A 12,201-nucleotide genomic window follows, 5' to 3' on the forward strand; every position below is an offset into this window, starting at 1 on the left:
ACTTCTCTCTAAGTAATGATAATTATATTCAAATCTGGAATGGTATTTTCACATGATCGCATATCTACACACACCAACCCTATCAACTTTGCTATGCAGGAAAAACAACATATATAATAACATACTAGTTTCCAGGCGTAGAAGTGCATACTGGTCAGTTTGCCGTAGTTAGGCTCGGCAATGTGGATGTTCATCGACTGACTCTGGTCAATAAATGCTCCCCTGTCGGCTGCCATTTTGAGCACTGTCTTCTGGGATATCTCCCATACTGTCTTGTACAACTTACGGATTTCCTCCGGGATCTCCTCAACATTCTAAAACAAATATGAAAACACATGCAGCAACATTCTAAAACAAATATGAAAACACATGCAGCAACATTCTAAAACAAATATGAAAACACATGCAGCTCTTTACTGGTATTTAAGAGCAATATTTCATCGTCATATAATGGGCGACTTCCTTTCGAAACTTGAATTGAAAATATAACAAGGAAGAATTGTTTCAGCTCACTAAAACTGATGTCTCCCCTTCCATTTACCATAGTTTTTTAAATAAACATTTTTAGGGATCCACAGTGGAAAAAGTCAAAGGTCATCAAACAAGACGCTTATGGGCCACATCGCTTACCCGAGTCACCTCAGCGCATATTTAAAGATTTCCCCTATATATTCGCATGCAATACTTAGATCCCCATTGTGGCCTGACCTACCCCCGAGGGTTATGATTTTTACAAAATTGAATCTGCACCATGTCAGGAAGCTTTCATGTAAATGTTAACTTTTCTGGCACAGTGATTTTTCAGAAGATTTTTAATGATTTTCCCTATATATTTGTATGTAAAATTTTGATCCCTACTATGGCCCCATCTTACCCCCAGGGACCATGATGTTTACAAACATGAATCTACACTAGGTCAGGAAGCTTTCATGTAACTTTCCACTTTCCTGGCCCAGTAGTTTTTGAGAAGATTTTTCCCTATATATTTGTATGTAAAACTTTGATCCCCTATTGTCACCTCATCTTAACCCTGGGAGCCATGATTTTAACAAACTTGAATCTGCACTACATCAGGAAGAAATTTCAGCTCTTCTGGCCCAGTAGTTTTTGAGAAGATTTTTAAAGATTTTCCCTATATATTTGTATGTAAAACTTTGATCCCATACTGTCGCCTCATCTTACCCCCGGGGGCCATGATTTTCACAAACTTGAATCTGGACTATCATAGAGCTGGCATGTAAAGTTGAACTTTCCTGAATTCACAATAAAACAATATGTCCCCCTTCTGGGGAAGGGGAGATATAAATATCAACAATACAATGTCATGTATATTTCTTGTAAATCTCATCGCTGGGTAGATCATCTATACTTCATGTGTTCTGAACCTTGGGGGGGGGGGGGGGGGGGGGGGCCTTTCATTTTTTTTCCTCTCAGATTATTTTCTACTAAAATTGCAGATCTTAACTTAAAAAGGTAAATTTCATTTTTTTTTCAATTTTAAAACATTATATTGTACTTATCCTCTACACACAGTATTAAGTCTTCCCTGGAAGACATGTGTCGCCTGCTAGTTCATTCTATATGTAATATATCACGTATAATGTTGAAAAAGTAAATTATTGAAATGGTTTTTGTCACTAAACAGGAAGTTGATAAGTGACAGATTCGAAAATGTCTTACACAATACAGTTGGCCACACTGATGCTCTGTGCCAAATATCAGGGAGTTGCCCCATGTGGTTCTTGAGAAAACTGACAGAATTTTTTTTGCTGTAAAAAATTCTAAGTCCCGGCAAACAGGAAGTTGATAAGCGACAGATTCGAAAATGTCTTACACAATACAGTTGGCCACAGTGATGCTCTGTGCCAAATATCAGGGAGTTGCCCCATGTGGTTCTTGAGAAAACTGTGACAGAAATTTTTTGTGACGACGACGACGCATAGTGATCCCTATATGTCGCCACTGCGTAACGCAGGCGACACAAAAACTTTCCACATTTATTATTCCAATTCATAGCAACTACGAAAACGTTGGACTGAGCATAAACCATCTATCCGCGACCTACATTTCACCTTGGAAAATCTTTAGCATGTAAAAATCTTACTGTGTACCTGTATCTTTAGAAGACAATTCCATACCTGAATAGATCCGCTATTGGCGATGATTTTGTTTTTCATGTCATCGTCCCACAATCCTCTCTCTGTCAAATCTTTCATCAAGTGCTGGTTCACCACCTTCAATTATTTTCAATGATCAATAATCTCTAGTAAATGCATTTCCATTGGTCAATCAAACAAAATTAAGGGGAAATAACAATCATGATGATCTTGTCCGTGTTTACTCAACACACGAAGGTGTTAGCATCACTGCTTCAGGCGGTGTCCTGCTGTCTGGTATCTATAGTCAAACACCGAGTTATTTGTAGAGCATTTTTCAACTATACCCGATGGGGAGTGCTCTCTTTGTTTATACCCCGACTACTATTTTGGCATTGTATACGAAAACTGTATTCTAATTAAAATGCTGACTCCATATTTTGTCAAAATACATCAACCAAAAAAAAAAGGGGGTGGGTGGGTGGGTGTTTCCACTCTGACTGCACTTCCAATGTTGAGTGATGCGGAATTGATTAGTTTGTTATTCTATTGGAGCTTAATCATCAAAAGAGGATGACTCATCACTTTGGTGTTAATCAAATATCTGGACAAGTTTATCTAAAACGGTTATATTTGTTAGTGGTAAGCTCGATTGAATATAAGGGAGGAAACTAACTAGAAACTTATAAATGGACAACTTTTTACACGTCTGTACATAAGTTTATCTAACTCTAGGGAATTGTTTCAATTGGTCCACAGTCTAACTATCTATAAGGCCAATTCAACTTAATTCGTAGATTATAATCCAGGATCAACAAAAATTATGGGGAGGGTGGGAGCATTTTATTTTTTAATTTCTGAGAAAAATATTAATGACAAACGAGTTTTTGACAACAGATGTGCATCATTTAATGCAAGACAGATATCAATCTATGCTTGTTTCACAGACAAGATCAAGGCTAAGCTTCAATTTCAAACACAAAATCACACGAAACTTCTTCAAGATATGAAGAACATAAATCCCTTTCTTTCATTTACGCCCGTAAGACCGTAGAAATTAAGAAAACTATATCTATTTTCTTCACATGGCTTTTCATGTTGCTATACCGGAAATGTAAACAAGAAGTGTAAATACCGGAGTCGGATATGAAAATTTTCTGGAAATCACAAGTTTCGCAAAATAAAAAAAATTCGGGGCGGGCAGGGATGATAATCAATCAAGTTGAATTGGCCTAACTACGTGTAACTAACTCTAGGGAAACGTTTCAATTGGTCCACAGTTTAACTATTTATAACCAAGAAGAAATGTTTCAATTGGTCCACAGCTTAACTTTTTATAACTAAAAAGAAACGTTTCAATTGGTCCACAGTTTAACTATTTATAACTAAGAATAACTAACTCTAGGGAAATGTTTTTATTGGTTAATGCATTTATATATATGCATGCGTCACAATCGACAATCAGTTTATTCAAAACATCTCAATCAGGATGCGAGTTACATGAACTCGGTGGGCATTTGTACTACCTGTAGGTTATCTAGATTTTACAAGTCTTACCTGGAACTCCCCGGACAAAACTCTCCTGGAGTATATGTTACTGGTGTAAGCCTCTATCGATTCATTGTTACCTAGAATCTGTGCAGTGGAGGCTGTAGGCATGGGGGCCAATAACAAGCTGTTTCTAACACCATGTCTACAATAATAAGAATATCAATAAAACTGATGGATTCTCCCCGAAATGCATCTAACTAAGGAACTACTCCATATTACGAATGACTCGCACAATGATCGATAACAGTTGAAATGAAGATTTCTTTTCCATATATACATGTAAGGTGTATGTTGACTGTTGAGCGACGTTGACCTTTACAAAATGACCTCGAATGACATTTGCAGGGATCTAGAATTATTTTTTACAGTCGCTTGCCCATGGGTAAATACTACCTAGAAATCCACTTGCCCAAATTAAAAATTAACTTGCCCAAAAATAAAAATATTTTTTTCATAGATATTTTCTTTCTCTTGTTTACTTTCAGTTTCATTCTTGTCTTCATTACCCCTCTCTGCCTCTTTCTTATTTCCAGCACTAGCACCTTTTTTATTTTTAGCAGAACCAAATTGCAATTTTTCATATTTTTTTCCTTCACATTTTCATTAAACAAGAAATTGATATTGAAAATTAAACTCCAGCAGAAAACAAGACAACTTTGCATTTTTTAAAATAGTTGTTATTTGATAGTTTTCTTTCATAAAAATCACAAGAGATCATAATTGTTTGTAAATTTAATTATTCTGCTGAAATATCAAGTCATTTAATAACAATTAGAAGCAAAGTATTCACATTCATACCCCGTTTGTGCCAGAAGTCATTCCGGAATTCTGCGGGTTATCTGGATTGATTTTGATATTAGTTAAGCAATGATACTACCGGTAGTGAAATGAGCACTAGCTTTGATAAACTAACAAGATGTGATAGTCTTGTAGTTGTAATGATAATCTAACATGGTCAGGTTTAGATTTAATTGATCTGAATAAACATTTATTCCCAAATTTATTACTTTTCCGTGCAGTTAAGCTATAACTCTAGGTCCGTTTCCCCGAGACGACATTGCACTTGCCCCGGGCAACGGGAAAGCGTAATTCTAGACCCCTGCATTTGTCTGAAAACCATTTCCCTATTACTTATTTGTGTGATATATGATCAATATGCGTTTAAACACTTCTGATATAAGGCACTTTTTCCTTATAATTATAAGGTATATGTTCTCAGTGACCTTGACCTTTCCAAAACGACCTTAAAAGACCTTGGTCCAAAAGATCAAAAACTGTTAAAATTAAGTTTTTTTCCTTCATATTTAAGGTGTATCAAACTTGGTACATTACATTTGTACATGTTTATATATGTATATATACTGTACATTATGCTCTTGTACCATTCCGAATACAATGGCATATTCCGTGTAGAGGTGTCAGATGGAAAATAACCCAATCAACTCCTAACTAACAAACAGAAACAACACAAAAACAGCACACTGAACCGTTTTCCATCTGAAAGGGATTAGCTTACTAGTAGTCAAATGTTCTATATTAGTAAACTAGTACATAACATGCATCATGGGATCAGCTCACTGGTAGTCAAATGTTCTATATTAACTAATCATGTAATAAACCAGGGTTTGACATTTACTTGTTTGAGCACTAGACCAGTCGAGCTACTTCAAATGATTTTTACTAGACCTGACCTTACATCCACTAGGCCTGACCAACTTTCCAGAAATAACTGATAGTATCTCCATATTTAAATACTTAATTCAAATGACAAAGGTTAAGTTTGAACTAAAACGTATTTAATTGTCTCAAAAACATCTTTAGTCTCGTCACTCAATTTGATGCTTTTATTTTCAAACACATTTTCTGTTTCTTTAAATTCTACCCGGCACGGAAATTCTTTAGTTCATTTACAATAAAATTATCTCATTCCACAACCATTTTTTAAAATTTCTATTTCATAAACCCTGCTTTGTTTCTTCCCAACCTTTTCCTTTTTTGTCTCTTGGGACATTTTTCCTTGATGACAAGTTGTATTTGAATATAGACATTCCCACACATGTCCAGTGATTTTTTTTGTTTTTCAAACTACCACCCCTCCTTTTGAATTGGGTAAAATTAGCGACATTTTCCTCAAATTGGGAAAAATCATTCATAGTAAATTGAAATGGTAAAGATGCATAAAATAATCAAATAACAATTTTTTTGAGATTTATTTCAGATCTGATTTAAAATCATAAAATAAATCAATATTTAACATTAAATATGTATTGGAAGTCACACCTTGTATATATATTATTTACTTTTTCTAAGAAATACTTATTGTCTAATTTCATAAAGAAAATAATAAATTATTAATTCACCAGCATTTGTACCCATAATCTTGTTAATATTATATTAATAATCAAGTTTCCAGAATGTCTCTCCTGTTTTGTATTTTTTGAATTTTAGTAAAACCCTATACTGTTGGCCACTTCCTGTTATTAGCCTCAACCCTACAAAAATGGTGGTCAAACTAACTTGTAAACAATATGGCTTAATGTGCATCTGGAAGCTATATACTTCGCTGCATATCTGCTTATATGGATGCCTCTATTGTTTTTCATATTCTTTACAAAACCTTGTGCATGTGCAGTGGTTTGGAGAATAAAACTGAAGAACAAGAGGCCCATGGGCCACATCGCTCACCTGAGTCACCTTGGTCCATATCAGAAGATTTTCCATATCTATTTGCATGTAAAACCGTAGTCCCTATTATGGCCCCAAACCTACCCCTGGAGGCCATGGTTTTTGCAAACTTGAATCTACACTATGTCAGAAAGCTTTCATGTAAATGTGAACTTCTTTGGCCCAATGGTTCTTGAGAAGAAGATTTTTCCTATATATTTGTATGTAAAACTTTGATCCCCTATTGTGGCCCCATCCTACCCCAGGGGGCCATGATTTTAACAAACCTGAATCTGCACTATATCAGAAAGCTTTCATATAAATCTCAGCTTTTCTGGCTTAGTGGTTCTGGGAAGAAGATTTTTAAAGATTTTTCCTATAGTATGTAAAACTTTGACCCCCTATTGTGCCCCATCCGACCCCCCGGGGGCCATGATCTTAACAATTTATAATCTGCACTATATCAGGAAGCTTTCATATAAATCTCAGCTTTTCTGGCTCAGTGGTTCTTGAGAAGAAGATTTCAAAAGATTTTTCCTATAAATTTGTATGTAAAACTTTGATGCCTCCTTGAGGCCCCATCCAATCCCCAGGGTTCATGATTTTCACAAACTTGAATCTGCACTATATCCAACCCCCACCCCCCCCCCCAAAAAAAAAACCTTTGACCCCTATTGTGGCCCCATCTGATCCCCGGGGGCCATGATTTTAACAATTTAGAATCTGTACTATATCAGGAAGCTTTCATATAAATCTCAGCTTTTCTGGCTCAGTGGTTCTTCGGAAGAAGATTTTTAAAGATTTTTCCTATGTATTTGTATGTAAAACTTTGATCCCCAATTGTGGCCCCATCCGACCCCCGGGGGCCATGATTTTAACAATTTAGAATCTGCATTATATAAGGAAGCTTTCATATAAATCTCAGCTTTTCTGGCTCAGTGGTTCTTGGGAAGAAGATTTTTAAAGATTTCTCCTATATATTTGTATGTAAAACTTTGACCCCCTATTGTGGCCCCATCCGACCCCCGGGGGCCATGATTTTAACAATTTAGAATCTGCACTACCTAATAAAGCTTATCTATAAATTTCATCTTTTCTGGTCCAGTGGTTCTTGAGAAGAAGATTTTTTAATGACCCTACCCTATTTTTACCTTTTCTTGATTATCTCCCCTTGGAAGGTGGCCTGGCCCTTTATTTTAACAATTTAGAATTCCCTTTACCTAAGAATGTGTTGTGCCAACTTTGGTTGAAATTGGCCCTGTGGTTGTTGAGAAGAAGTTGAAAATGTGAAAAGTTTACAGACGGACGCCGGAATACGGGTGATCAGAAAAGCTCACTTGAGCTTTCAGCTCAGGTGAGCTAAAAAAACGTATTTACTCTGTCAGATATATACGGTAACCATTTTTTTAAATGGCCTAATTTCCCTAGATTTGAAATTGGGAAAAACATATATATATAATTGGGGAAAAAATAGCTAATTTTAGTGAGGGGAAACAGCTGAATATCGGTGGCATTTTAGCCCCCCAAAAATCACTGATGTCAACACAAAAAAATGGCAGTTTACGACACAATTTATTTATTTGATAAATAAACTGTTTTTTAAAAAAATGAAATTGACTTCAATTGATATTTATTCATCTGGAACATATGTTTGACTCACTTTTTGATTTTTTCACGTAATGAATTCCAGTCTTGAAGGTTGGTAGGTACTACATTCCACATGTCAGGTTGCAAGATCTACAAACAATTTATTTCTGTATGAATAATATTACTGTAAATCAATTACTTCCTGCATTGTCAAATTTTCATTATAGAGGAAACTAAGCATCTTCACGGGGTTTGTTACGATACATTTTTTAAAAGCTTTCCTTGCAAATTTTTCATTAAACTCAACTTTCACTTGCAGAATATAGATTGGCAGTAAGCAAGACAACAGTTATAATTTTGGTAGTGGCCTTCCTGCTCTATATCACTATGCATTTAATTTTTCTTTAAAATATGCAGGTGTAGAAATTTTTTGAAAACTGGTCAATTTTGGGCAGTTTTTGCACCACTCCTAAGAGTGCAGGAATCCTGAAATTTAAAATTTACGTCTTTCTTGTTCCAAAGATGCTTGAGACTAAATTTGAAAAGAATTGGAATGGTAGTTATCAAGAAGAAGTTAAAAATTTCTATTTTTTGCACATTTAATAACAGACCATTTTGGCCCCACACTGATACAAAAACCCCTACCCCTGGGATCATTAAATTTACAATTTTGGTAAAGGACTACCTGCTCTTTCTAAATATCCATTTAGTTTCAATCTAGTATCAATAGCTCTAAAGAAGATGTTATTTGAGTGTTTTACATATAAACACTATATACTAAGTTTGGCTCCGACCTGGCCAGTGGGGTCAGAACCCCTACCCCTGGGATCATGAAATTCACGATTTTGGTAGAGGCCTTCCTGTTCTACAACTCTATGCATCTAATTTTTCTTACACATGTGCAGTTGTAGAGAAGATTTTGAAATCTGGTCAATTTTTGTCAAGTTTTTGTCCCACCCCTAGGGCCCAATGGATGCAGGAGTCCTCAAATTTACAATTCATGTCCCCCTTGTCCCAAAGATGTTTAATATCACTTTTGAAGAGAATTGGAATAGCAGTTATCAAGGAGTTAAAAAATGTTCAATTGTTAACGCACGGCGACGGACAACAACCAAAAATGCTCAATTCAACGTTTGATTCAATGCCTAGATCTTTGGAATCGCTATCTTAAATACAATTGGTGCCATTAAATATATCGTACATCGAAATCAACCTATACTAACTATTCTCATATACACGAGCGATAAAACATTCAGAAGTTGTTAGCGATTAGGCAATAAAGTTAAACAATTTAAACTACTGGCTTCTTATGGTTCAGCGGTTTGAATTTTGTGACTGAATCTTCAGATAGAAATTTTTTCTTTAACATTAATGATTCTCATTTGTATCTTCTAACAAATGAATCGCATTGAAAATTGAAATTATGGCTCAAGTATTGCAATACGCATCATATTATGAAGGGGTGGGGCGGATCATTTCTGACCTACATGTATATGCATTAATAGAAATTTTTTCTCATTACTTGTTAATATCATGATGCACTTTCTATGTTTACAGTCTCTAATTCACCCCCCTCCCCAGACTTGGTGTTAACAGCCCATACATAATTCACCCATATCAGACTGTACCGAGATCAACTTGAATATAAATTATAAATTTAACAGTTGTATGGAGCTCTCGTCCGTGTCAATGTAACAGTTGTATGGAGCTCTTGTTCGTGTCAATGTAGTCAATAACAAGCCCTGAACTTACCCCCTTGCTGATTGGACTTCCTGGATACGTCTCGTACGTTCCATCACGTTCCGCCAACTCACAACTCGCTTCCAGTGCTGCGTAGTAAATCGTCTCGAAAATGTGAATGTTTAGTAACTGTGCCTCCTCACTTTCGAACGGGAACCTCATCAGAATGAAGGCGTCGGCTAGGCCCTGAACACCAATTCCGATTGGACGATGTCTCATGTTGGATCGTTTGGCCTAAATCACAATATCAAGACTTGGTGAACAAACAAAGCCATTGATCTAACCTTTAACTGGGTGAATTGCTGATTTGTACATATCTTTTCGTAATACAACATGAAATTGGTGCTCCAGATAAAATGAGCAGAGATGGTCCTGTACCCAAGTAAAGAAGCCGATCTTGTCAACTTTATTACGTCATATTGAGATTGGATCTGGGGTCCCCCTCCCCTGTAATTTCAAATGATGTCTATTATACTCCCCCTTAATTTCCAGTGATTACTATTTATTATCTTTCACACTGACCTCTGGTACCGGGTAGTAGTTGACATCAATGATTTTATTCAGGTTTCTGACGATGACTTTGGTGACACTTTTGAGTTTCTCAAAGTCATATGTCTTGTCTGGCTTGACGTACATGTTGAGAGCAATGGATGCCAAATTACACACAGCAACCTGCAAGATAACAGAATTACAATCTTATCATTAGCAACATTAAAATTCAGTATAAATACATGGCAAAAGGAATTCTAATGTTTATTTTCTCTTTACAATTATCATTTAGATATCATATAAGCATGTTCATGAGGACTCTTGTCATGGGTTGGGTGTCGTTCAGTTCTACTTCGTGTATGAAAGAATCAAGGTCCATATCATAAAACATTAGAATTTTACACCTCGTCAGGACTGCTGTATTCCACGATCTCTGTACACAGGTTGCTACATTTGATTACATTGAGAACACATCCATACCTCGTCAGGACTGCTGTATTCCACGATCTCTGTACACAGGTTGCTACATTTGATGGTTCCCAGATTCTGTTGGTTGGACTTCCTGTTACAGTGATCCTTGTACAACATGTATGGGGTACCGGTCTCTGTCTGCGACTCAATGATCGCGTACCACAGCTGCTGAGCTTTTATCGTTTTCCTTCCTTTGCCCTCTTGTTCGTATCTGTAAAAGGTACCACAGAAATAACAATTTGCTATAAGATAAACTATTTCTGACTCCCCAGGGTTTGATACCAACACTAGTCCAGTAGCTTGAGGCTAGTAAATTTTGCCCCAGACTAGCATGATATCCGTTACCAGTAGTCCGATGGACTACTGGAAAATTAATAAACATAATGGAATGGACTAATCATAATGCTGCCAGATAGAATAAAGTTTAGAACACTCATTTTGTACACATTGTACGCGTAAATCTTCCAATATCTCCTGAAATTTTCTCAGGACGTTTTATATTCATCCCAAATGAGGACCTTTTTTAATATATAAATTAACACCCCTTTTTATTACCACTGATTGATTCTTCTATTTGTGGTTTGACATTCATAATAGTAATCACTTAAACACTTCAATGTTATCCATGAATATCCAAGTGAATTGCATGATGAAGACAATTTCATCATGCAAGTTTTAATATTGCCCAATATAATTTTAATGCCAAATTCCCTGCATCATTCAATTTGTTGTGACGATCGTGTTCCATTTGTGTGTCTCAGTTTAAGAGCAAAGTAGAGGTGCCTTTCACATATTAAATCGTCATAACATTTAAATAATCCCATATCAAAATATGCGTGCTTTTTCAGAAATATAGACCATCACCTTGAACACACTCGTGGTCCACCATAATTTTGGTGCGCTATCCCGCATGATTTTTAATTTAAATAACATGGCTTTCAAACTTTTGTACACAAATATGATAAGGCCTCAATGGAGGAGTTCGTAGCTTCTAGCTCTATCTTGTTGGTAGATAATGGTCATAATAGTGAAAGTAGAACCGAAAGACGTCGAAAGGACATTTTGACAACAAAAATTCTGTAAAACAACTAGTCCAAATAAAAAAAAAAATGGCATGAAGTTTAAAACTAATTCAAAGAATGTCTACTTTCCAGGGAGCAAAAAAAAAAAAAAAATAAAAAAAAATTAATCAAAATTTGCAAGTGCTGAAAAAATGATCCGGTAGGGGCTAATTTCACGGGTCGGTCGGAGTATTTCAAACAAATCAACTTTTATTTTAAGCCTAATTTGAAAGCAGAAAAGTATTATCACTCCTAAACACAGAATTTCAAAAACATGACCTACTTTTGGTACAAGTTTTCAAACTCCTCTCCCCAGCAGTCGTGTAGTCCTCGACACTCATGAGGGTCCATTAGAGTCCAATCCTCGTTCTTCTCCACCCTCTTCATGAAGAGATCCGGGATCCACAGGGCGTAGAACAAATCCCTGGCCCGCTGTTCTTCCTTCCCAGTATTCTTCTTACAGTCCAGGAATTGGAAAACGTCCATGTGCCAGGGCTCCAAGTAAATAGCGAAAGCCCCGGGTCTCTGTAAAACATATCACA

General features: G+C 36.1%; 1 protein-coding gene across 1 annotated transcript in view; it reads right to left on the bottom strand.

The window, feature by feature from the left end:
• The window catches only part of LOC125681065 (ribonucleoside-diphosphate reductase large subunit-like), a 29,711-nt gene that overhangs the window by 2,121 nt on the left and 15,389 nt on the right, over positions 1–12,201 (bottom strand). Inside the window, exons 9-16 of the mRNA XM_048920972.2 lie at positions 11,943–12,184; positions 10,608–10,809; positions 10,161–10,310; positions 9,651–9,872; positions 7,972–8,048; positions 3,654–3,789; positions 2,139–2,234; positions 126–314 (exon numbers count right to left, since the gene is read on the bottom strand). Of these exons, the coding sequence (XP_048776929.1) occupies positions 126–314; positions 2,139–2,234; positions 3,654–3,789; positions 7,972–8,048; positions 9,651–9,872; positions 10,161–10,310; positions 10,608–10,809; positions 11,943–12,184 (1,314 nt within the window). The remainder of the gene's footprint in view (positions 1–125; positions 315–2,138; positions 2,235–3,653; positions 3,790–7,971; positions 8,049–9,650; positions 9,873–10,160; positions 10,311–10,607; positions 10,810–11,942; positions 12,185–12,201) is intronic.

The sequence above is a fragment of the Ostrea edulis genome, chromosome 2 (assembly GCF_947568905.1).
Source record: "Ostrea edulis chromosome 2, xbOstEdul1.1, whole genome shotgun sequence".
Lineage (NCBI taxonomy): Eukaryota > Metazoa > Mollusca > Bivalvia > Ostreida > Ostreidae > Ostrea > Ostrea edulis.